Source organism: Pteropus vampyrus, unplaced genomic scaffold (genome assembly GCF_000151845.1).
Source record: "Pteropus vampyrus isolate Shadow unplaced genomic scaffold, Pvam_2.0 Scaffold288, whole genome shotgun sequence".
Lineage (NCBI taxonomy): Eukaryota > Metazoa > Chordata > Mammalia > Chiroptera > Pteropodidae > Pteropus > Pteropus vampyrus.
Window position 1 is genome coordinate 4,003,718 of NW_011889069.1, and position 23,636 is coordinate 4,027,353.

General features: G+C 37.7%; 1 protein-coding gene and 1 pseudogene across 1 annotated transcript in view; one reads left to right on the plus strand and one right to left on the minus strand.

The window, feature by feature from the left end:
- The window catches only part of JAM3 (junctional adhesion molecule 3), a 64,622-nt gene that overhangs the window by 37,585 nt on the left and 3,401 nt on the right, over positions 1 to 23,636 (plus strand). The window contains 5 exon segments of the mRNA XM_011376233.2: positions 16,047 to 16,112; positions 16,616 to 16,729; positions 20,349 to 20,501; positions 20,959 to 21,161; positions 22,034 to 22,133. Of these exon segments, the coding sequence (XP_011374535.1) occupies positions 16,047 to 16,112; positions 16,616 to 16,729; positions 20,349 to 20,501; positions 20,959 to 21,161; positions 22,034 to 22,133 (636 nt within the window).
- Positions 13,633 to 13,751, minus strand: LOC111729907 (annotated as a pseudogene).

A 23,636-nucleotide genomic window follows, 5' to 3' on the forward strand; every position in this document is an offset into this window, starting at 1 on the left:
CAGTATTTAGGAGCATGTACAGTTCTTTAAATTCCTAGCAGCACTATGTACGTACCCTTTAGTTCCCTCCTGCTTTATTAATTATCAGTATCTTGGCGGGAGGAAGTAAAGCGCCTGCTTTGTTCTTCTCTTCTGTACCTTAGGCATCTATCCTGTAGGCTGAGTTGACAGTCCTGTTCAGACAAAAGTACCTTAACAGGTTCAATTCTCCTTTTTAGCGGATTTGTGAACTCAACCACAAGCAGCAGCTTACCATCACATGTGCTACATATCAGAATCATATGCTCTGTGTGTAGCAGAGCCTCCCTTATGCCTGCCTGCTCTTCTTCCTCTGAACACTGCTGATCAGCTCTTTATACGTGAACTCTTAAACTCCACATGACATCCCTTCCCCAGTCTACGCTCACCTTCTCCGGAAAAGCATATGCTTTCCTTTTAGATCAATGTCCAAAAGGGGTGGGATACTTTTAATTCTTGAGCCCAGTTGCTTAACCAAATGATACTGGAACTTAGAAATTGACCACAAGGTCTACTGGCTCTCTGCTCTGTGTTTGCCTGCTTGGGCGCCCTAACCAAATGAGGCAAAGGCTGATTGATGTCAAAGGTGGTGACTCATATGCAGATGAATGATCACAGTGTGCTCCATTCTTACCATCATCTCTTTTTGTTCCCCGCCCCCACCCCCCAAGCCTGTGCTGCAGTGCTCTGCAGGTTCCTTTGTATGCATGACTTTGTCATCCGTTTCTGTGCACAGAGAGGGAACCTCCTTACTGGGAAGGGCCTGGGCTCTTCACTTTAGGGCATTCCCTGTTTCTGCATCCTAAGGCAGGATTCCCATCTGGGTTACTTCTCCACAGTGGTGCCTCATTCCTTAGGTTCTACCTTCATGTAGTTTGAACAGATACTGGGAAAGGGGCACTTTGCTGGATTGCTCTAGGACTGTGTGATAGAGATGATTTAGGAAATTTGTGACAGAGCTATGACAGCAGAGTCACAGTTTCTTGATTAGGCTTTCTGTATAGAAAACTTTTGTCAGACACCACTATTTATGGTATAGGGCATGTGTTTAGAAATAAATCTGTCTCGTGTAACCTTTTGAATCCTGGTTTTGACTTTTCCTCCCTAAGTCCTGCTGATTATACTTAGCTGTTGGGCCTTAAGGTTATCAGTAATTTCTCTCTCTAATAATGTGATATGGTTAGCATCAATATGTTGGGAATAACTTGGCCCTGATGCATTGTAGAATAGTCTAGCCTTTGGACCATTATTTAGCATTTGGGAAATTAGTGATTAGATTGTAGAGGAAAGAAGAATTCTCAAACTTCTTTTTATCATCTCTTGCCACATTTCTTGTCAAGCATACGCACGCGTAAACCAACCAAATGTTAATTAGTTTCCTTCCTGGAGTCACAGGAGAAAGAAGGAATTGTAGACAGTGTAATGGAAAGAGTATTGGGCCAAGTCTGAGAACACAGCTTGAGTACTAGCTTTATCACTTAGCTGTGGATTAAAGGCAAGTCACTTAGCCATTTCTTTCCTAAATTGGAAGTGATACCACTTGCCCTTAACTATCTTGAAGGGTATCCTAAGGAATGAATTGGAATCATCTTCACTTCTTTTTCTACCCTTGGAACTGATACTCTGATAGCCTGGGTTTCATAAATAAGAAATAACACCATTGTAGTAAGCCATTTCAAAGCTTGATGCCTCTGGAAATATAAAATTAGTTTAGTATTTTTCAAATAAGTAGGGCCAATGGAGAATGGAGTGACAACTTCTATTTGTAGAATAACACTAAGAAAGGCATAGAGAGGTAAAACAGGAAAAGAGTAATGAGAGGCTGGCCTGTAGTTAGCTGGCCTTCCCATCATTTTGTGTGCCCTCTCAGAGCTCCTTGCTCTTCTTCTCTGCCCTGATGTTTGGATGATATGGCTGTTATGTTGGGTATGAGGTACCTCCAGGCAGAAAGTACATATTGACTTTCACAGTTAACCAAGAAGTGGTATTTTTTGCTTGTGGAAATTATCAGAGCCTTTTGGGTGTCGTTTATAGAAAAAAAAGAAAGGAAAAAAAAAGAAGCTTCCTGCCTAGGTTTTAGTCTTCACTTGACACGGGGTTGGTATATTTTTATAATTATTATCAACTTGAGAACATACCAGCCTGAGGTCGAGTCTTCACCTTAAAATAGTTGGAAATGTCTTCTATGTGGTTTTATAAATCCTTTGTCATCTCTGCTCACCTGCAGAGATAGCCCTCCAGTGTCTACATTCTGAGAACTCATCCATTCCACAGCTGGGATTAAATACCATTGAATCAGAAGATCAACAGTCTTTGCTAGCTCTGAATTCAAGCATATTTTGATGCTCAACAATTTAGGATTTCTGGATTTGGTGTAAAGTCAGGAATCGATATTTTTATGTTTTCACTTATTTTTCTTTTTCTTGCTGCCTTTCTTGCCCTCTCTTTTTCCCTCTTTCTTTCATTCTTTCCGTTTTCTCTTTTAGCCTACCTCTATTTTGCCTGCCTTAGACTTCATATTGAATTTTCTTGGGATTCTCATTTGTATTATTCCACTCACGGTATTCAGGGTTAATATATTTTCTGGCCTCAGGCCTACAACCATTAAATTTGAAACTTATTGTCCCTTGGGCCACTAGAAGGATATGAGTTCCTACATAACAAGTAAAATACAAATAATAACAATAATGATGGTAAATGATCCTCTTTAGATGTTGAATTTATTTATCTTTATTGGTGAAAGACAGGTAAAGAGTTTCTAATAATATTTTATAGTTGGGAAAAATGAGGGGTACAAAATCACACTGAAAGGCAGTAGGAGTATAGGGTCCAGATTTCTTGATAGCAGTTCAGAGCTTTGACATATGGATGGGCTTTGAAAATTGAATTATGAACAAAACACTGAATGTTTACTTCTGTCTTGGATTGGGTCACCTAGTTCTTCTGGGTTGAAAACATATTTGTAGTTCTGCTTGAAGCAATTAAGTTCTGGGAATTCATGGAAACCAAAAACGTCAGTTTTTTCAATTTACAGTGACAGCTACACTTTCAGAAGAGACATCGAAAGAACAAAGACAGTGAGTCTGACAGCCCTGGATTTGAATCCTGGCTCTTTGTCTAGCTGTGCCACACACTGCAGATTTCTGTCACGCCACTTGTATTGAAATCTTGTCTCTCTTCTTCCCTTATAATCAATAACACTTCCAAAAACTAATCGCATCTTAGGTATGATGGTTGAGAATTGGAGATGCAAAGATGAATAAGAATGGCTGAAATAAAATATGAAAAAGAGCAACAGTGCTGCTTGGAATGACATCAGCAAGAGGTAGTAGAATATGAAACTCCACAGTCTTGTTACATAGAAGCCCTGAACAAACAAACAAACAAACAGGAGCTGAACCAACTTTATAAGAGCTCTGGAAAAACAGATGAAGGTTTATAGCAACCAAGCAAACACCCAAATCAAGAAAAAACAATCTTCAAAATGGTGGGAAAGTTTTATTTATACTCACTTTGCCCCACCCTCTCGAGCACAGCCCTCCCCTACCCCCTGCCAAATTGGAGAGAGCAGAGCAAACCTCATTTGGAAATATTATATACATTCATTATAACCAGTCTGGGGATACCTGAAGGGACTGAAGTGAGGCACTTGTCTTTGTCTCACATAACTTCGAACACAGATGGGTAAAGCAGCAGCCTTGTTTGTAAAAGCTCCAAGGGAACTACAGACCCTCAATTACCTGAAGATATTTCAGGTAGAAATATACAATAGGTCATCTAAGGCTTAGAAGAGAAGTGGTGGCGAGACTGAGAAATTAGGGCATTCAAAAGCAGCCACATAATGTCTCAGTGTGATCTCTGCACAGGGGTGAAGGAGTGCTTCTGCACAGAGCCAGTCCGCAAAGACTTGGAAGTCTTTTTTTCTCTTCTTCTTTTCTTTCTTTTTTTTTTTTTTTTTTTTTTTTTTTTTGGTGTTCTGTTTGTTTTACCTCTTGGCATTGAAGGAAATCTTTTATCAGAACAGGATATCTCTGTCAGAACACTGAGAAAGTCAAGTGGAATAGCTTAAACAACAAATTTATTTTTTCATGGTTCTGGGAGGGTAGAAGTATAAGATCAAGGTGTTGGCAGGTTTGGTTTCTTCTGATGCTTCTTCTTTGCTATCAGACACCTTCTTCCTATGTCCTCACATGGTCTTTCCTCTGTGCATACATATCATTCCGTGTGTCTAAAATCTCCTGTTTTTATGAGAACACTAGTCAGATTGGATTAGGGCTCCTAATGGCCTCATTTTAACTTATGACCTGTTTAAGGGCCCTATTTCCACATATAGTCACATTCTGCGGTTGGGATTGGGGCTTCAATTTGAGTTTGTGTGTGTGTGTGTGTGTGTGTGTGTGTGTGTGTGTGTGTGTGTGTGTGTAGGGGGCACAATTCAGCACATAAAAGAGCCTAAGAGACTTGTGAGACTGTCAAGCTGTTCAATGTATGCTTTATGGAAGTCCCAGGAGGAGAAGAAAAAGAGAGAGAAAGAGGCAGAAAGATTAGAAAACTTTCCCAATTTGATTTATGGCACGAATCTACAAATCCAAGAAGCTCAGTGAACTCTTTAGGATAAACCCAAGGTGACCCACCCAGAAACACATAATCAAACTGTCAAAAGCCAAAGACAAAGAGAGAATCTTGAAAGCAGCAAGAGAGAAGCGAATCATCACATACAAGGGATTCTCAATAAAATAATCAGCTAAAATTTCTCATTAGAAACATCAGAGGTCAGAAGACAGTGGGATGGTATATTTAACATATTGAAAGAAAAAAACTGTAAATGGAAAATTTTGTATTTAGCAAAACTAACCTTTAAAAATGATGGAGAAATTAAGACATTCTTAGATAAACAAAAGCTGAAGGGGTTCGTTACCAGTAGACCTGCTCTACAAAAGAAATGCTACAGGAACTTTTTTGGGTTGAAATGAAAGAACACTAGAAGTAACTCAAAGCTGTGTGAAGATATAAAGATCTTCAGTAGAGGTAATTACACAGACAAATGTAAAAGCTAGTCTTATTATAATTTTGGTTTGCAACTGTACTTTTTACTTACAGAATTTAAAAGACAAATGCATAAAAGTAACTATAAATTGTGTTATCGATAGGATAACCATTGTGTACAGATGTAATTTGTATCATCAGTAGCATAAGGGGTGGAGAGTAGAATTTTAGTACATAACAAGTTAAATTGGTATCAAATCAAATTTGTTATAATTTCAAGGTGTTATGATAATCCGCATGATAACCACAAAGAAAATATAGAGTATACACTAAAGGGAATGAGAAGGGAATCCAAATGTGTAACTAAAAAAAAAAAAAAATATCAGAATGCAAAACAAGGCAATAATGGAGAAAATGAGGGACAAAAATATAATTCATACAGAGAACAAGGATCAAAAATTTAGTAGAAAGTTTTTCATCAGTTAATTACTTTATTTACGTGAAAATGGGTTGAACTCTCCAGTCAAAAGACAGATATTGGCAAAATGGACAAAATCACATGATCCAACTCAAGCTATCTACAAGACACTTTATATCTAAACACAAATAGTGTGGGGAGGTGAAAAGATTTGAAAAGATACCCTGCGCAGATAGTAACCAATAGAGAGCTGAGGTAGCTGTATTAATAATAGACAGAATAGACTAAGTCAAAAACTGTTACAAGAGACAAAGAATGAATATATATTAATAAAAGGCAATTCACCAAGAATATATAACAGCTATAAACATAAGCATTAAACATCTGAGCTCCATAATATATGAAGCAAACATTGACAGAAATGAAGGGAGAAATAGTTTTACAATAATAATTGGAGATTTCAATGCCCCACCTTCAGTAATAGATAAACAAAGATAGAAGATTAATAAGGAAATATAAGACTTGAACAGCAACATGGATCAATTGGACCTAACAGACATATATAGAACACTGTACTCAACAAGGGCAGAATACATGTTTTTTTCCAAGTGCATTTGGAGCATTCTCTAGGATAGATCATATGTTAGGCCAAAAACAAGTCTTAATTTCAAAAGAGTTTAAACAATATAAAGTATCTTTTCTAATCACAGTGGAATGAAACTAAGAATATAACCGAAGAAAACTAGATAGTTCAGAAATATGTGGAAAATAATACAGTCTTAACCGATTGGTCAAGGAAATTAGAAAATATCTGGAGACATGAAAACAAAAACACAACATAACAAAACTATGGGATTCAACAAAAGCACTACTAAGAGCTAAAACACTTACGTTTCATAAAAGAAAGATCTCAAATCAGTAACAACATTGCACCTTAAGGAACTGGAAGAAGACAAACTAAACCCAACACTAGCAGAAGGAAGGAAATAAAGATTAGAGCAGAGATTAATTTAAAAAAAAATAGAAAAACAATAGAGAAGATCAAAACAAAAGTTGCATCTTTGAAAAGATCAACAAAATTGACAAAACTTTATATTGACTAAAAAAAAAGATGAATTACTAAAATCAGAAAAGTGGAGGTATAACTACTGATTTTAAAGAAAGAAATAGGATTCTAAGAGAATGCTATGAAAAAGTGTACATCAGTAAATTAGATAACCTAGATGAAATGAACAAATTCCAAGAAACATACAATCTACCAAAACTTAATCATTAAGAAATAGAAAATCTGTTTATACTTATAACTAGTAAAGTGATTGCATCAGTAATCAAAAACAGAAAAGTTTGGACCGTATGACTTCCTGAGTGAATTCTACCAAACATTTCAAGAATTAACACCAATCCTCCTCAAACTCTTCCAAAAAATTGAAGAGGGGGGAGTAATTCCTAACTCATTCTATAGCATTACCCTGATACTAACAACAAATACACTACTAGAAAAGAAAACTACAGACCAGCATTCCTTAATATTGATACAAAAATCTTCCAAAAAATACTAGCAAACTGAATTTTACCACATATTTAAAGAATTATACACTATGAACAAATGGGATTTGTTCCCAGAATTCAGACGTGTTTTAACATATGAAAACCAATTAAGGTAACATACCAAATTAATAGAATGAAAGAAAAGAACCACATGATTATATCTCAATTGATACAGAAAAGACATTCGACAAAATCAACACCCTTTTATAATAAAAACACTCAGTAAACTAGAAGAGAATTTCCTCAACATGATAAGCACCATATATGAAAAACCCACAGCTATAGTCATGTGCTACATAACAACACTTTGGTCAACAATGGATCACATTTACCATGGTGGATCCATAAGATTATAATGGGCCGAAAAATTCCTGTTGCCTACTATATTGCAGCAGTCATAATGTCATAGCATAATGCGTTACTCAAGTGTTTGTGGTGATGCTGGTGTAAATAAACCTATCGTGTTGCCAGCCATATAACAGTATAACACTCATAATTATGTGTTATAATTACTTATTACTTGCTAATTATAATAAAGAAAAAGTACAGTATTTGCTGTACTATTTATTATTTTAAAGTGTATTCTTTCTACATATATAAGAAAAAGTTTGTAAAATAGTATGCCATATTGTACGACCAGCAGCCTCATACATCTCGTGTTTACTTCGTCTCCTGATTGCAATATTTTCTCTTGATTTAATCTCTTTTTATTTTATAAATTTAGTGTAACTTAACTGTAAAATGTTTTTAAAGTCTACAGTAGTGTACAGTAATATCCTAGGATGTCATGTCACATTACTCACCACTCACTGACACCCAAAGCAACTTCTAGTCCTGTAGGCTCCATTCATGGTAATGCCCTATACAGGTACCATTTTTTATCTTTTATACTGTAATTTTACTGTACCTTTCCAATTTTTAGATATGTTTAGATACACACATATTTACCACTGTGATACAAATGCCGACAATATTCAGTACAGTAACTTGCTATACAGGTTTGTAGCCTAGGGGCAATAGACTATACCATATAGCCTCGGAGTGTAGTAGGCCATACCATATAGGTTTGTGTAAGTGCACTCTGTGATGTTTGCACAATGATGAAATCGCCTAATGATACATTTCTCAGAACATATCCCCATTGTTAAGCTGTGTGTGGCTGTAATGCCATTATTAACAGTGAAAGACCGAAAAGTTTTCCCCTTAGGTTAGGAGCAAGACAAGGATATTCATGTTCAACACTAATATTCTACACAGTATTGGTATTTCTAACTAGAGCAGTTAGTCAACAAAAAAGAAGTAAAAGCTATCCAGATTGGAAAGGCAGAAGTAAAATTATCCCTATTCATAGATTACATGATCTTACATTTAGAAAACTAAAGATTACACCAAAAACAAAACAAACCCTAATAACAGGAAAACAGAAAACAAGACCAACATACAAAAATCAGTTGCATTTCTACACACTAACAATGAACAATCAGAAAATGAAATAAAACAATCTCATTTATAATAACTTCAAAAGGAATAAAATACGTAGGAATGAATTTAATCAAGAAAATGAAAGGCTTATACACTGAAAACTACAAAATAGTGCTGAAAGAAATTAAAGATAAATAAATGGAAGATATCCTATGTTTATGGATTAGAAAATCTAATATTGGTAATATTGGTAATATTACCCAAAGCAGTCTATAGATTTAATGAATTCTCTATCAAAATCCCGATGATGTTCTTTTCAGAAATAGAAAAACTCATCCTAAAATTTATATGGAATCTCAAAGGACCCTAAATTCCTCTAATCATCTTGAAAAAGTTGGAGGATCCTCACTGATTACAAAAATTATTATTAAGCTACAGTAATCAAAATAGCGTGGTACTGGTATAAAGGCAGACATGGACCAATGGACAGAATACAGAGCCCAGAATTAAATAAACCCTTGTGTATATGCTCAGATAGGATTTGACAGTGGTACTAAAGACTATTGAATGAGGAAAGCACAGTCTTTTCAACAAATCATGCTAAGAAAAGTGGATATACACATTCTAAAAATGAAGTTGGGCTCTTACATTATATAGAAATTAACTTAAAATGGATCAAAGACCTAAATATGAGATCTAAAACTATAAAATTCATAGAAGAAAACAGGGGAAAATCTTCATGACTTTGGATTTGGATATGATACCAAAAGCACAGGCAACAAAAGAAAAAAACAAATACATTGGACTTCGTTAAAATTAAAATCTTTTGTACATCAAAGGACACTATTAAGGGAATGAAAATACAACTCAGAGTGGGAGGAAATATTTGCAAAGCATATATATATATATGTATATATATATATATACACATGAATACATACATACATACATATATATATATAAGGGATTAATATCCAGAATATATAAAGAATTCTTACAACTCAATGACAAAAAAGTGAACTTAATTTAAAAAAGCAAAGAATTTGAGTAAACATTTCTCCAAAGAAGATATACAAATGGCCGATAAGCACATGTAAAGATGTGCAACATCACTCACTACCTTTAGGGAAATACAAATCAAAACCACATACATTAGGATGGCTATTACTAAAAAACAAAAGTCACAAATGTTGGTGAGGATGTGGGGCAATTGGAGACCTTGTTCATTGCTGATGGGATTGTAAAATGATTGCAGCCACTGTGGAAATGTTTGGCAGTTTCTCAAGAATTTACACAGAGAATTACTATGTGATCCAGGAATTAAATTCCTAGGTACATAACCAAAAGAGTTAAAAGCAGGGATCAGATACTTGTACACCATTGTTCATAGCAGCATTATTCACAGTAGACAAGAGGTAGAAACAACCCAATGTCCATCATCAGATGACTGGATAAACAAAATATGTATACACACAGTGGAATATTATTCATCTTTAAAATGAATGAAATTCATATTACATGGATGTGCCTTGAAAACATTATGCTATGTGAAATAAGCTAGACATAAAAGGACAAATATTGTGTGATTCCACTTACATGAGGTACCTAGAATAGGCAAATTCATAGAGACAGAGTAGAGGTTACCAGAGGACTATGATTTGAAGGAAATGGGGTTATTGTTTAATGGGTATAGAGTTTCTGTTTGGGATGATGAGCAAAGTTGTGGAGATGGATGGTGATGTATTGTATAACATTGTGAATGTGCTGAATTCCACTGAATTGTACACTTAAAAGTGGTCAAGATGGTAAATTTTATGTTACATATACCAGAATAAAGAAATTTACATAGTGATGATGAAAATGCAGAAAAACTGGATCATGCATATAGATTATACGTAGAAACAGTCAAAATACAAGGGATGGAGCACCATCTCTCACATTCAATTGTAAACGTCTTACTGAGATAAAAATACCAATTTTGTAAAGAGAAAATTTTTACGTCACCCTGATTCTCTGATTTTCTCTATTCACTAATCTTTAGTAGGGTGAGAACAGCAGACTCTGTAGTTGCTGCTGATGTTTTCAGAGAGCCCAAAAGCAAAACCTCAAAATATTAATGTTCAGTGAAATGACAGAAACACATAGACCACTGCAAAATAATTTATGACCACATTAGTATTCTTATTGTATACTTTGATCATGAATGTAATTAAGCCAGCTGATAGTTTTAACTTACATATTCACTAAAAGAAGTTGGGAGAACTTATATAAATTTTTTTACATAAATTTAAAAAGTTGTTAAGTATACAATTTCTGGTATATTATAAATATTGACACTTTAAAATAAAGCTGTAACTTTACTTTTTTAGTGTATTCAGTGGATTCCAAATGACATAGTGATTGGATATTCACCATCATCACTTTAGAAATAGACAAGTGTTCTATGTTTTAATATTGAAATAATTATAGATTCACAGAAAGTTGCAAAGTTAGTACAGAGTGGTCCAGTAAACCCCTCTAAATAAAAAAACAAAAACCCAAAAAAATAATTTAGAAAACTTTCCTGCAATGAATTTTTGATACAGCACAACTCTGGAAAACAGTTTGTCAGTTTCTTAAAAAAAACTAACCATGCAGCAACATACAGCTGAGCCTATGTGCTATTGGGCATTTATCCCAGAGAAAATGAAACATATTCATACAAAAACCTGTACACAAATGCTCGTAGCAGCTTTATCGATAATAGACTCAAACTAGAAACAACCCAGATGTCTTTCAGTGAGTGAATGGTGAGAAGAGTTGGTACATACCATCCATGGAATGCTACTTAGCAATATAAAGAAATGAACTATTATTATACACAAGTTGGATGGACCTAAAGAGCATTCTGTGGGTGAAAAAAGTCAATCTAAAAAAATCACCTGCTGTATATTTTCATTTATATAACATTCTCTAAATGACAGAATTCTTTTGTAGTAGGATCTTGGGTTATTGGTGATGGGCAAGTAAGGTGTTGCAGGCACATCTTGTTTTATTGTGCTTCACAGATACTGTGTGTTTTATGAATTGAAGGCTACGGCAACCCTGTGTCGAGCAAGTCTGTGGGTGCTACTGTATATGTTATGGTAATCTGTAATCAGTGGTTTCTGATGTTACTATTGTAATCATTTTGGGCCACCTCAAACCACACCCATATAGGATGACAAACTTAATCAATAAATGTGTGTGTTCTGACTGCTCCACCAACAGGCCCTTCCCATCTCTCTCCCTCTCCTTGGGCCTCCCTATTCCCTGAGAAACAGCAGTTTTGAAATAAGGCCAGTTAATAATCCTACAATGGCTTCTAAGTGTTCAAGTGAAAGGAAGAGTCACAGGTCTCTCACTTTAAATCAAAACCTAGAAGCGATTAAGCTTAGTGAGAAAGGCATATCGAAAACTGAGATAGGCCAAAAGCTAGGCCTCTTGTGCCAAACAGTGAACTAGGTTTTAAATGCAAAGGAGAAGTTCTTGAAGGAAGTTAAAAGTGCTACTCCAGTGAACACACAAATGATAAGAAAGCAAAATAGCCTTATTGCTGACATAAAGTTTTAGTAGTCTGGTTAGAAGATGAACAAGCTATAACGTTCCCTTAAACCATAGCCTAATCCAGAATAAGGTCCTAACTTTTCAATTCTATGAAGGCTTAGTAAGGTGAAGGAGCTACAGAAAAAAAGTTTGAAGCTAGCGTAAGATTAAGGAAAGAACCCGTTTTCGTAACACAAAAGTACAAGGGGAAGCAGCAAGTGCTGTTATAGAAGCTGCAGCAAGTTACCCAGAAGAGCTAGCTAAGCTAATTAATGAAGGTGGCTGCACTAAACAGATATTTAATGTAGACAAAACAGCCTTATATTGAAAGGACTTTCACAGAGAGGGAGAAGTCAATGCTGGCTTCAGAGCTTTTAAGGACAGGCTGATTCGTGTAAGGACTAACACAACTGGTGACTTTAAGTTGAAGCCAGTGCTCGTTTACCAATCCAAAAATCTTAGGACCCTTAAAAATTATGCTAAATCTACTCTGCCTGTGCTCTACGAATGGACAGCAATGCCTGGGTGCCATCACATTGTTTACGACATGATTTATTGAATGTTTTAAGCCTTCTGTTGAGACCTAGTGATCAGAAAATAAAGTTCCTTTCAAAATTTTACTGCTCATAGAGAATGCACCTGGTCACCCAAGAACGCTGGCGGAGATGTACAGTGAGATGAATGTTGTTTCCATGCCTTTAACACAACAGCCTTTCTGCAGCCCAAAGATCAAGGACTAATTTCAACTTTCAAGTCTTATTTAAGAAATACATTTCATAAGGCTCTAGCTACCATAGATAATGATTTCTCTGATGGATCTGGGCAAAATAAATGGAAAACCTTCTAGAAAGGATTGATGATTCTAGATGCCATTAAGAACATTTGTGATTTCATGGTAAGAGGTCAAAATATCAACATTAACAGGAGTTTGAAAGAAGTTGACTTCAACGCTCATGGATTACTTTGAGGGGTTCAGGACTTCAGTGAAGGGAAGTAACTTCAGAAATACAGAGAGCAAGAGAACTAGAATTAGAAATGGAGCCTGAAGATGTGGCTGCATTGCTGCACTTTCATGGTGGAACTTTAACGAATAAGGAAGGAGTTGCTTCCTAAGATGGGTGAGGAAAGTGGTTTCTTGAGATGGAATCTACTCCTAGTGAAGATGCTGTGAAGATTATTGAAGTGACAACAAGGGACTTAGAACATTACATAAACTTAGTTGATAAAGCAGCAGGAGGGTTTGAGAGGATTGACTCCAGTTTTGAAAGAAGTATTGCTGTGGGTAAAAGGCTGTCAAACAGTGTGATATGCAACAGAGAAATTGTGAAAGGAAGAGTCAGTCAGTGTGGCAAACTTCATTGTTGTCTTATTTTAAGAAATTGCCACAGCCACTCCAGTCTTAGTAGCCACCATCCTGATCTGTCAGCAGCCATCAACATTGAGGCCAAACCTTCCACCAGCAAAAAGCTTACGACTTGCTCAAGACACAGATGATAGTATTTATTAACTAAGATGTGTGCATGATTTTTAAAAACAATGCTATTGCATACTTAATATACATAATTATAGTGTATGCATAACTTTTTTTTTTTTTTTTTTAGGTGAGGCAACCCTTGGTTGACCTCACAGATTGCAAGGACCTTGTCAGCTTACAATCCCTTATTTTTTATTTTTTATGCCTATAGCACTTGGTCTTCTTAGATGGTTTCCCATCCAAGTACTAACCAAGCCCGACCCTGCTTAGCTTCCGAGATCAGACGGGATAGAGCTTGTTCAGGGCGGCTTGGCCATAGACTACCTGCATAACTTTTATCTATACTGGGAAACCACAAAATTTGTGTGACTCACTTTATTGTAGTTTTGGCTTTATTGTGATGGTCTGGAGCTGAACCCATAGTATATCTGAGGTATGCCTTTATAGAATATTTATAAATTTAAGAATTGTTTAGAAATAGGATGAGAATTCTGAGGAAGGGCTCTCAGCTTGGGACCTCATCAGACGTAGGGGTCAGCTGTTATAAATGATCACTTAAGCTAAAATTTCACTTGCTTGTTGTGGTCTTCTGTTTTTAAATCTTCTTGATACATATTGTCTTCTAGGATTGGCATGAGCAGCTGCCTGTGAAACTTATGTAGGGTAGTTGGGCAGGAAAGCGGTCAGGGCAAGCTTTCATTAAGAAGTATAGAATATTCACTTCTACTGCAGAGTAGAGGGATAAAAGAGGTGATTATTTCCATTATCTCGGGCTGTGTTACCTTAGCTTCTTTTTGGTTGTAAGAAACAAATTGGCTTAGTTTACTGTAGAGATTTATTGTAAAGAATATATCTTAATTGGCCTTGATGAAATGGCTGCAGATACTAGAGTAACTTTAGTGTCATCTTTTTTGTCCTCTAGTTCATCTGTTCCCAACTCTAGTGTTTCCACCATTTTGATGAGCCAATTTATTTTTTTTTTATACTCCAACTGTTTCTCTGGTGACTATATAAATTCTCTAATTTATTCTCTAATTTCTCTTAGCTTCATACTTCTTAAAAGAAAGGGTCAGATTAGGTTGTCTTATATCTAGTTGAGCAAAGTTCTCATGAGTTATTCTGAGGCCCCTTTGATGGCCTTTGGGTCAGAAGCTGATCCCTGTTCATGGTCATTTTTAACCAGAGCTTTGGTATCTCATCATCTAAATTATAGTGATCATGCTATATATGTCTATGGTCACTTTCCTCAGAAGGAACTGTGTGTCCTTCCTTAGTAGGTATTCAGAGCATCATCTATTACTCTCTATTAATGGATCACTGGGAGCTTCCAGCTTGAAGGAGAAATAGAAAGTGCTACGTATGCATAGGATTTCTGGCTTCCAAAAGGAATAGCCCATGGTTAACCCAAACAAAATAACATTATCTTTACTTGTCCTAGTTCTACAACCTTTTGTGAGTGGTTTAGAAACTCATAGCAACTCAGGTACATTATGATTTTCATCTCTTTTTATTAGATTTTTTGAGGCTTTTGTTAACATTAATGAAGTCCTACTAAGTAAGAAAGAGGATCGAAATGTATATCGAATTGTAACTGAACCATTTAATACAATTTAAAAAAGGAAAAGAATGGGTTGTCGTGACCTGCAGTCCACCTAATATGCAAGGAATTAGAAAGCAGCTTAGAGAATAAGTATTTCTGCACATTTTTTTTTACCTGGTATAGTCACCTGAGATCCACAGGCCTTTTTAAGGGCTTTATGTATGCAGGCCGTCTTTGGGAATGGCATGTTTTCCTAGGGACCAAGTAGCTGAAGAATGACATTTTGTAGGTGATCAATGTACCTACTTGTTCTTTTCTCTAAGGAAATCAGTTTGAGACCATAATAAATTGACTTCTAAGTTTGTCGAAACAGTCAGATGCTAGTTTTGAAAGGGACTACCGTGCAAATGGCATATCTTGATTTCATCAATAGCTTCATTCAACTTAGCTTTATAAAAGTCACTATGTTGTTATATTTCTCATTTTACTGAAGGCTGCTAAGAACTTCTTAATGGATGGGAATTGCTAGGTTAGATACATGGCTAACTCAGGAGGCAGTCTTTTAGTTTGTTGATAACTGTACCCAGTGTTGACGCCATCCTAAAAAGGAAAGAAAGTACCTGGCCTAGAGTATGGATCGAGAGTGCCTTGCTGGATTTGAAGCCTAGAGGAGAGAGAGGGGAGAGGCAGGAGGGAGGGCTGACAAGAAGGCTCCCATGAGTCCAAATGATAGATATTGAAAGGATTAATAGTGATTCCAAGCAAGAAGGAAATTCTTTGAGGAAAAGTCATTAAAGCTCTAGGTGGCTTTATTCTGGGACTAAGAAGGAAAGTGAATTCTCAGAACTTTCTCTCCCTCTTAGTTCCTTCCTGTGAAGGTCAGACTGAGAGAAGGCAGTCAACTTGCTGTATCTAAGAGACTTTGTTTTGGAATATAATATTTTTCCATCCTTTGTGGATAGTGATTGTAGCCTACATAGAAGCGAAAAACCTGACCTCAGTCCGAGGGTTCTTTGCTGTCTTAGAGTCGCATTGTCTCTGATTTACTTTTCTTTTTTCTTTTTTTTTCTCTTCAGACTGCTTGATAGGGGCTGTGAATCTCAAATCCAGCAACCGAAACCCGGTGGTACAGGAATTTGAAAGTAAGTACAAGGGAGACTATGTATTAGGAGAACGGGCACCACCTAATGGACATTCAGTAGTCTTGCAACCAACTCAGTTCAAATATTCACATATAGTGCCATAGAGATGTTCCAGTGTGTGTCTACTTAACAGTGCATTGGATGTGTAAGCGTGTCAGTGAAGCAGAGCCCCTCAGTAGGCCAGCAGGGAACTCTGCGGGTTCTGTGTTGGCTCAAATCTGGTTCCTGCCCTGGCTTACATAACAAAGAAATTTCTGATACATAAGCGGAATATTAAGGGGATGTTTACTCTATTTAGTAAGGCTTCTTGCTAATCATCTTTATTCTTTTTCTTTCTAAAATTCATCTTTTCTTAAAGTCTCTTGGAGCCTGGAGACAGCTAGATTTTTAATCTGCATGAAATACCTCTCTAAAACTAGAAATCTTCCAAGGTCTGGGTATAAAATGAACCTAAAATTATTCCACTTTTACTAAAATTTCTTTTTTTTTTTTTTGCTCATTAGGTGTGGAGCTGTCTTGTATCATTACAGATTCACAGACAAATGACCCCCGGATTGAATGGAAGAAAATTCAGGATGCCCAAACCACATATGTGTTTTTTGACAACAAAATACAGGGTATGATCCTATAGTCCTCTCCTTTGTACACAAGGCCCAGGCATGTGCTTGTGGCTAGAGGCTTTCCCCTGACTGCTCCTGCTTCTGTAGCCAGGATTGTTTTTTTTGTTTTGTTTTGTTTTGTTTTGTTTTGTTTTGTTTTGTTTTACTTACAGAAAATTCATCACATGTAAAGGTAATGAGAATAGCATGTTGAACCTCCCTGTACCTGTCACCCAGCTTCAGTAAGTATCAGTTCATTAGTTAGGATTTTTATCTCTGCAACTGATATTTATGAGGCATCAGAGTGAACATTTTCCTAGACCTTCTTATCATGATCCATGACATTAGTGATATGAGCTAAGTGAATTAATCAGCAGGATCACCAGGAGCAGCAAGGAGACAACAAGTATTCGATGAACATCTACTGTGTGCAAGCACACTGCATTGAGAAAGCACTCACTAGATCAGTGAGCAGGATGTTATCCAAGTGCTAGAGCAGAGGTAAGCGCAGGATGCATTCAGACTGCATGAAGTAGGAGCAGGACAGGTGGTCATGGAAGGCTTTCCAGAAGTGGCAGAGATGTGAAGAAAGACTAGTTAGCCAGGCAAGATGGTAAGGGGTGGAGTGAAGAAAGGTGTTGGGCAAGAAAGAATGCTGTGAATAAGGATACAGAAGCAAAAGGTAGCTTGGCTTATCAGAGAAACTATAAGTGCTCCTTCTTAGCTGGGGCTTGGAGAGAGAGGGGGTGGGAGGAAAGACACCAGATGAAACTGGAGAGGTATGCCGGGGCCAAACAAGAAGCAGTGAATGCCAGACAAGAATGGACAATTTCTTGAGGGTCCACTGAGAGATTTTAAGAGGGAAGTGACATGGTTACACTTAGGCTCCAAGAACAACGAATTAGCTGCTTTGTGGAGAAGAGATTAGAGATGGGCAATACTTGGAGCAGAATTTATAGAATTTATAGAATCCAAGAGGGAGGAGCTAGTGGCCTGAGCTAAGGTCGAGGCAGTGTAGAGAATAAAGAGGAGGAATTACTAGGAGTTGACTGTGACTTTGACGAAGGAGGGAGAGAAAGGGATTACAGATGACATGAAATGGAACACGACCTTCATTCTGACAGGAGAGAAGAAGTAAACCTGAGGTACAGACACAGGTAAGTTATAGGTACGGTGGCTACAGAGTTCTCAGAGAAGTTGACAGTTGAGGTTTCACAGATGGGAAAGAGATTTTGTGGAAACAACCTAAACTCATGATCTTTCTGCTTTCTGCTCAATATCATCTGGAGTCATAGGCTCTTAAAAATAGTTTTGTTTTCCCACCAGTATCCTCCCCAACCTCTTATTTTTGAAGAGATAGAAATGTTACTCTTAGAAAACAAATTGGTTTTCCCTGGCAACTTAGGCTGCTCCCGATAAACCCTGTACATGCAATTTTGATCATCAGAGAAACCAAATGGGAATTTTTTCAAAGAACTTTCTGTTTCTGGAAATTAAACAGCTCACTCTTAGTTGGAAGGATAGAGAGAGTATTTGCCACATAAAACATGAATGCTGAAGGAAAACTTGAATCTACTTGGCCTTTTCTCTTGACTTAACCCAGGACTATACCAAAAGCATCCTGTTAGATTTTTTTTTTACCATTTTCCTAACCTCTACTAATGGCCACTGGATAATAAACCTTCCCCTTCGAAAATGCCTTTGAAAATGTTCATCTTCTGTCATAGCATTTTGCCGTTTTTATATAAAGCCTTCTTATACTTGTCACTAAACAACAGGTTAAGTAATAATTAGTTTCTACTTTTTTGTGTCATATTTTTCTTTTGTGTCATACTTGTCATTCTCTAGGTTTTTCATGCTTTTTTGAAAAGTTACTGTTTCTTTTTATGTTTAAATTTTTTTAAAACAAATATAATTCACATAGTGTAAAACTCACTCTTTTAAAGTATTTACCGAAGTGGTTGTTAGTATATTCAGCAGAGATGTACAACTCTCATTACTGTCAAATTCCAGAACATTTTCATGGGCCCCCCAAAGAAACCCCATGCCCATTAGCAGTCACTCATCATCTCTTCTTCCTCCACTCACCTCCTGGCTGCCACTAACCTACTTTGTCTCTATGGAGTTACCCATTCCAGACACCTCATGTAGATGGAATTATACAGTTTGTGATCCTTTGAGACTGACTTCTTTCACTTCGCATATTGCTTTCAAGGTTCATCCATGTTGTAGCATATGTATCAGTACTTCATTTTTAAAAATATGGATGACTGATGATCCATTGTAGATAGGACACATTTTTTTGTCCATTCATCAGTTGACGTACATTGGTTTTTTTTCCCCACTTTTGGCTGTTATCAGTAATGCTGCTATGAACATTCATGTACAGGTTTTTGTGTGAACATAAGTTTCCATTTCTTGGAGATAAATGACCAATAGTACAATTGCTAGATCATGTAGTAGTTGCATGTATAGTTTTCAAAAGAAACTGCCAAACTGTTTTTCAAAGTGGCTGCAGCATTTTCCATTCCTTCAGCAGTATATTTCCCCATATCCTTACTAACACTTGTAACTGTCCATCTTTTTGATTCTAGCCATCCTAGTGGGTATGAAGTGGTATCTCACTGTGGTTTTGCTTTGCATTTCCCTGATGACTAAAGATGCTGAGCATCTTTTCATGTGCTTATTGGCCATTTGCAAGATCTTCTTTAGAGAAATATCTATGCAAATTCTTTGTCTATTTTTAATTAGGTTATTTGTCTAGTTATTATTGAGTTACAAATTCTTTATGTATAGGCATGCTTCATTTTATTGTGATTTGCCTTATTGCACTTCACAAATCTTGTGTTTTTTAAAAAATTGAAGGCAAGACCCTCCACCAGCAAAAAGATTATGACTTGCTTTTTTCTGTTACTTGTTTTTTGTGGTGGTCTGGAACCAAATCTGCAGTACCTTCGAGATATGCCCGTATTCTGGATACTAGTCTTTTGTCAGATATATGATCTGCAAATATTTTCTCCCATTCAGTGGATTGTGTTTTCACTTACTTGTGTCCTTTGAAGCACAAAAGTTTTAAATTTTTCATTAAAGTCAAGTGAAGGTGAATATAACTCTTTTTATGTGTGTGCTTCTTCCTTTGGTGCCATATCTAAGAAATCATTGCCTAATCCAAGGTCATGACAATTCATGCCTATGGTTTTTCCTAAGAGTTTCATAGTCTTAGCTCTTACAGTAAGGTCTTTGGTATAGATGGTGTGAGGTAGGATTCCAACTTCATTCTTTTGCATGCTGATATCTAGATGTCCCAGTACCTTTTATGGATTGCTGGTGGTCTATTTAATGTTATTTGTTTGACATCTTTCTCTTTTAGTGGGGCATCCATGATGGGAATGATGAAAAGGAAATGAGGCCTGTGCTTTAAAAACAGACACATGTAGTATCTTCTCTTACACACCAGGTACTATTTTGGTGCTCAGGGTCATCAGAGAGTTCAACTCTGTTATAAAGGAACAGAAATAGAAGCCAATCTGCAGTCTTCTTACTGAGGCATCAAATGCTGGCCCCAGAAACCACCTTCTTCAAGTGGCAAAAATATCTTTAAAGAGTCTTCTAGTGCCCTGTGTCTTCTTTTCTATAGGAGACTTGGCAGGTCGTGCAGAACTATTGGGGAAAACCTCTCTAAAGATCTGGAATGTGACCCGGACAGACTCAGCCCTTTATCGTTGTGAGGTGGTTGCTCGAAACGATCGCAAAGCAATTGACGAGATTGTCATTGAGTTAACCGTACAAGGTAGGAACTCATGTGAAGTTAAAACATGTCCCCCTTTCAGGCCTCATGAATCTTGTCTGTAAAATAAAAAACATCAACTTTTTCTTTCTAGAACTGCATCCTTGAGGGTATCACATGATTTAGGGAGGGAGAGCTTTGAGACCCGAGACTGCTTGAGCTGGTAGAAAGTGAAAAGGGAAGTGGAGCTTCTGCCACTTTGCTGCACCAGCTGTACGAGGCACTCCTCAGGGAGGTGGAGGCCTTAGAAACTTGCTGCAGGATTATACTTAGGGCGGGGGGTGAGCTACGGGGCACATTTCAGGCAGCAGATCACGCAGTCTGCAGGCATGACCATGGGGATGGCAGCGGTGCAGAATCCCTTGGCCAGCTTTCTCGTTTTGGGCAGATTTACTGTGGGCTTCCATAAGAATAGAGCCAGATTGCCAATTTTAAACACCAGCCTGTATTTCTCCAACAGTGAAGCCAGTACCTCCTGTGTGCAGAGTCCCAAAGGCTGTGCCTGTAGGCAAGGCAGCGACGCTGCACTGCCAGGAGAGCGAGGGCTACCCGCCACCTCATTATAGCTGGTATCGCAACGACGTGCTGCTGCCAACAAACTCCAGAGCCAATCCCAGATTTCGAAATTCCTCTTTTCTCTTAAACTCTGAGACAGGCACTCTGGTAAGATCTCTTCTGAGAGGTAAGGATGGAAACGTCTGTGTTGGGACAAGGGGAACCTATTGTGGAAAGAGCAGGTATTAGGAGAGACAATGAAACTTTGTAAGATGGGAGCTAAAAATGCACACCAGAGATTCTACAGAAGAACAGTCCTGATTTGAATCACCAACTGTAAAACTCATGAATTAATTAGGGAAATTTGATTGCTGGCTGGATATATGATATTAAGGAGTTGTTAATTGCTTTAGGCATGATAAAGGTATTGTAATTCTGATTAAAAAAATGCATATCTTCTAGAGATACATACTGAAGTATCTGTGGATAAAATGTATCTGGAATTTGCTCCAAAATAACGCAGGCCTCGTGGTGGGAAGGGGCGGGGAACAGGTGAAACCAGACTGGCCATGCATACAGAACAGACTGCTCCCGGAGAATATCATACCAGGCTTTTACTACATCTGGGGCTCCTCATCTGTGGTATAACCAACCTGTGGAGTAATGAGCCAGGTTAAAATAGGATCCTCTGTATTCCTACTGCCAAAGTGTTGCTTGAAGAACAATCATTCTCAGAGTCCCTTTACTTGAATAAAAGTTAAGCTCAACCTCTCCTTCTGGGTGTTGGTAGACTTTGATATCTCCATATGCCTAAGCAGTTCTATTATTCAGGACATAGAACCCCTTAGGCAAGAGTGTCAGGGAAGAATATCAAAAGAACCTGGACAATGACCTGGAAGCTGCAGGGAAACCAAGAGCAGATAGTTTACTTTGTTCTGGACTTAGCAGATTGACAGGTGGGGGCAGCCTCTTCTCTCCCTCCCCTTAGAGTTCTGCCCTGTCGCTTGGTTTCATTATTTCCTTGTAATTTCCTGAACCAGGTTTTCAGTGCTGTTCACAAGGAGGACTCTGGGCAGTATTACTGCATTGCTTCCAACGATGCCGGCTCAGCCAGGTGTGAGGAGCAGGAGATGGAAGTCTGTGAGTTACTTTTTGAAAAGATTTCCTCTGAAGACTGGCAAGTGAATAGAACATTTTAAATTTAGTATTAGACCATCCGTTTAGACAACTGTTCTGTTTTCTTCTGGAGATGACTAGATTCACCAAAATCCACTTGGGTACATTGAAAGGAAAGATGAGAAAGTTATGAGTAACAGCTAAATGACTAATAAGTGGTCCTTGCAATATGTTTGTCTCAAAATAGATTTTCTAGAGCCTTCTGGTATTGGAAACATGGCTAATCATGTAACTTTTAACTGAGTTTAATAAACTCCATTTTTTTTTTTGTAATTGATAAAAACATAAGGTTGTGTAAGGTCTTCAGGTATTTATCTAGTTATAACCATTTTGCAGCAAGCTGAAGTACCAAATTTTAGCCCCAGTAATTTACCCTGTTCTGTGATGCTGCTATCTCTAGGGTGTCGGATCTGAAGGGGAGGTGATGAGCCAGGAGCGGGGCAGAGGGGTATATCAGAAACAGTTGGGGAACTCTTTGAGTCCCTCCTTCCTCCCTAGGTGCAGCCACTCCCTAGAGCATTGTTTCCCAGATGCGCCTGATCATAAGAATCATTTGAAACCACTGTTTCGCATTCAGGTTCCAGCCCATCTCCCCTCCCCCAACTTATGGAATCAGTCTCCAGGGGAGGACAGGAATGTCTGTGTAAAACAGCACTCCAGGCGATTCTTCTCATCTGGCAAATTTGGGAAACTCTGCTCTAGGGTAGGAGGAAGATTCCCAGGCTTCGTCCCAGACCTTTTGGTTCTCCAGGGAGGGGGCTTGGGGATTGAGATCTTCAAATCAGAATTGCAACTTGATTTTTAAATATACACTCACTTTTGAGAACTGCTACACTAGGGTAAGGGAGAATTTTAACGACTTCCAAGTTAGTTGGCTTTTGTTGATATATCTCCTGCATATTTTCCACTGTGTTTTTGTTTGTCATAAACAGTCCAAGTGCCCTCACACTGAAGGTGACTGCATACCTTTGCCCAGTATACAGAAATGAGAAAAGGGAGTCAAGGGGTTTCTACTAAGAAAGCTTGTAGATATGAGGCCAGGCAGCCAGTAGAGTGAAAGGTCATGTTCTCATCTTATATTTCTTACTGCTTGAAACTAGCCCTCTTCCCCCAAATAATCCACAGCAAAGGGAAGCCCTGAATAGTAGGATTTTTTTTCTGCCTTGGGACTCCTGGCTTCTAATTCTGTCTTATAGTATTCATTTCTGCCATTAATAATATTCTCAGGGATTTAGCCAGAGGATTTTTAAGCCTTTTCTATAATGCCAACCCCCTTTTAATACAGTATTAAGTATAACAGCATTCGAACTGTAGAGTTCTTAGTAATTTTTACAAGTGAGATCAGGGGTTACGGTGTCCTGTGTGTTCTAGAAGACTTTGTTCTTCTGGCCGGGGGAGGCATGAGGGGCAGAGGGGGAAGGAGAAGGATAGAGGCAGGGAGGGGGCACAGCAGGGTCAGGGTCTTTT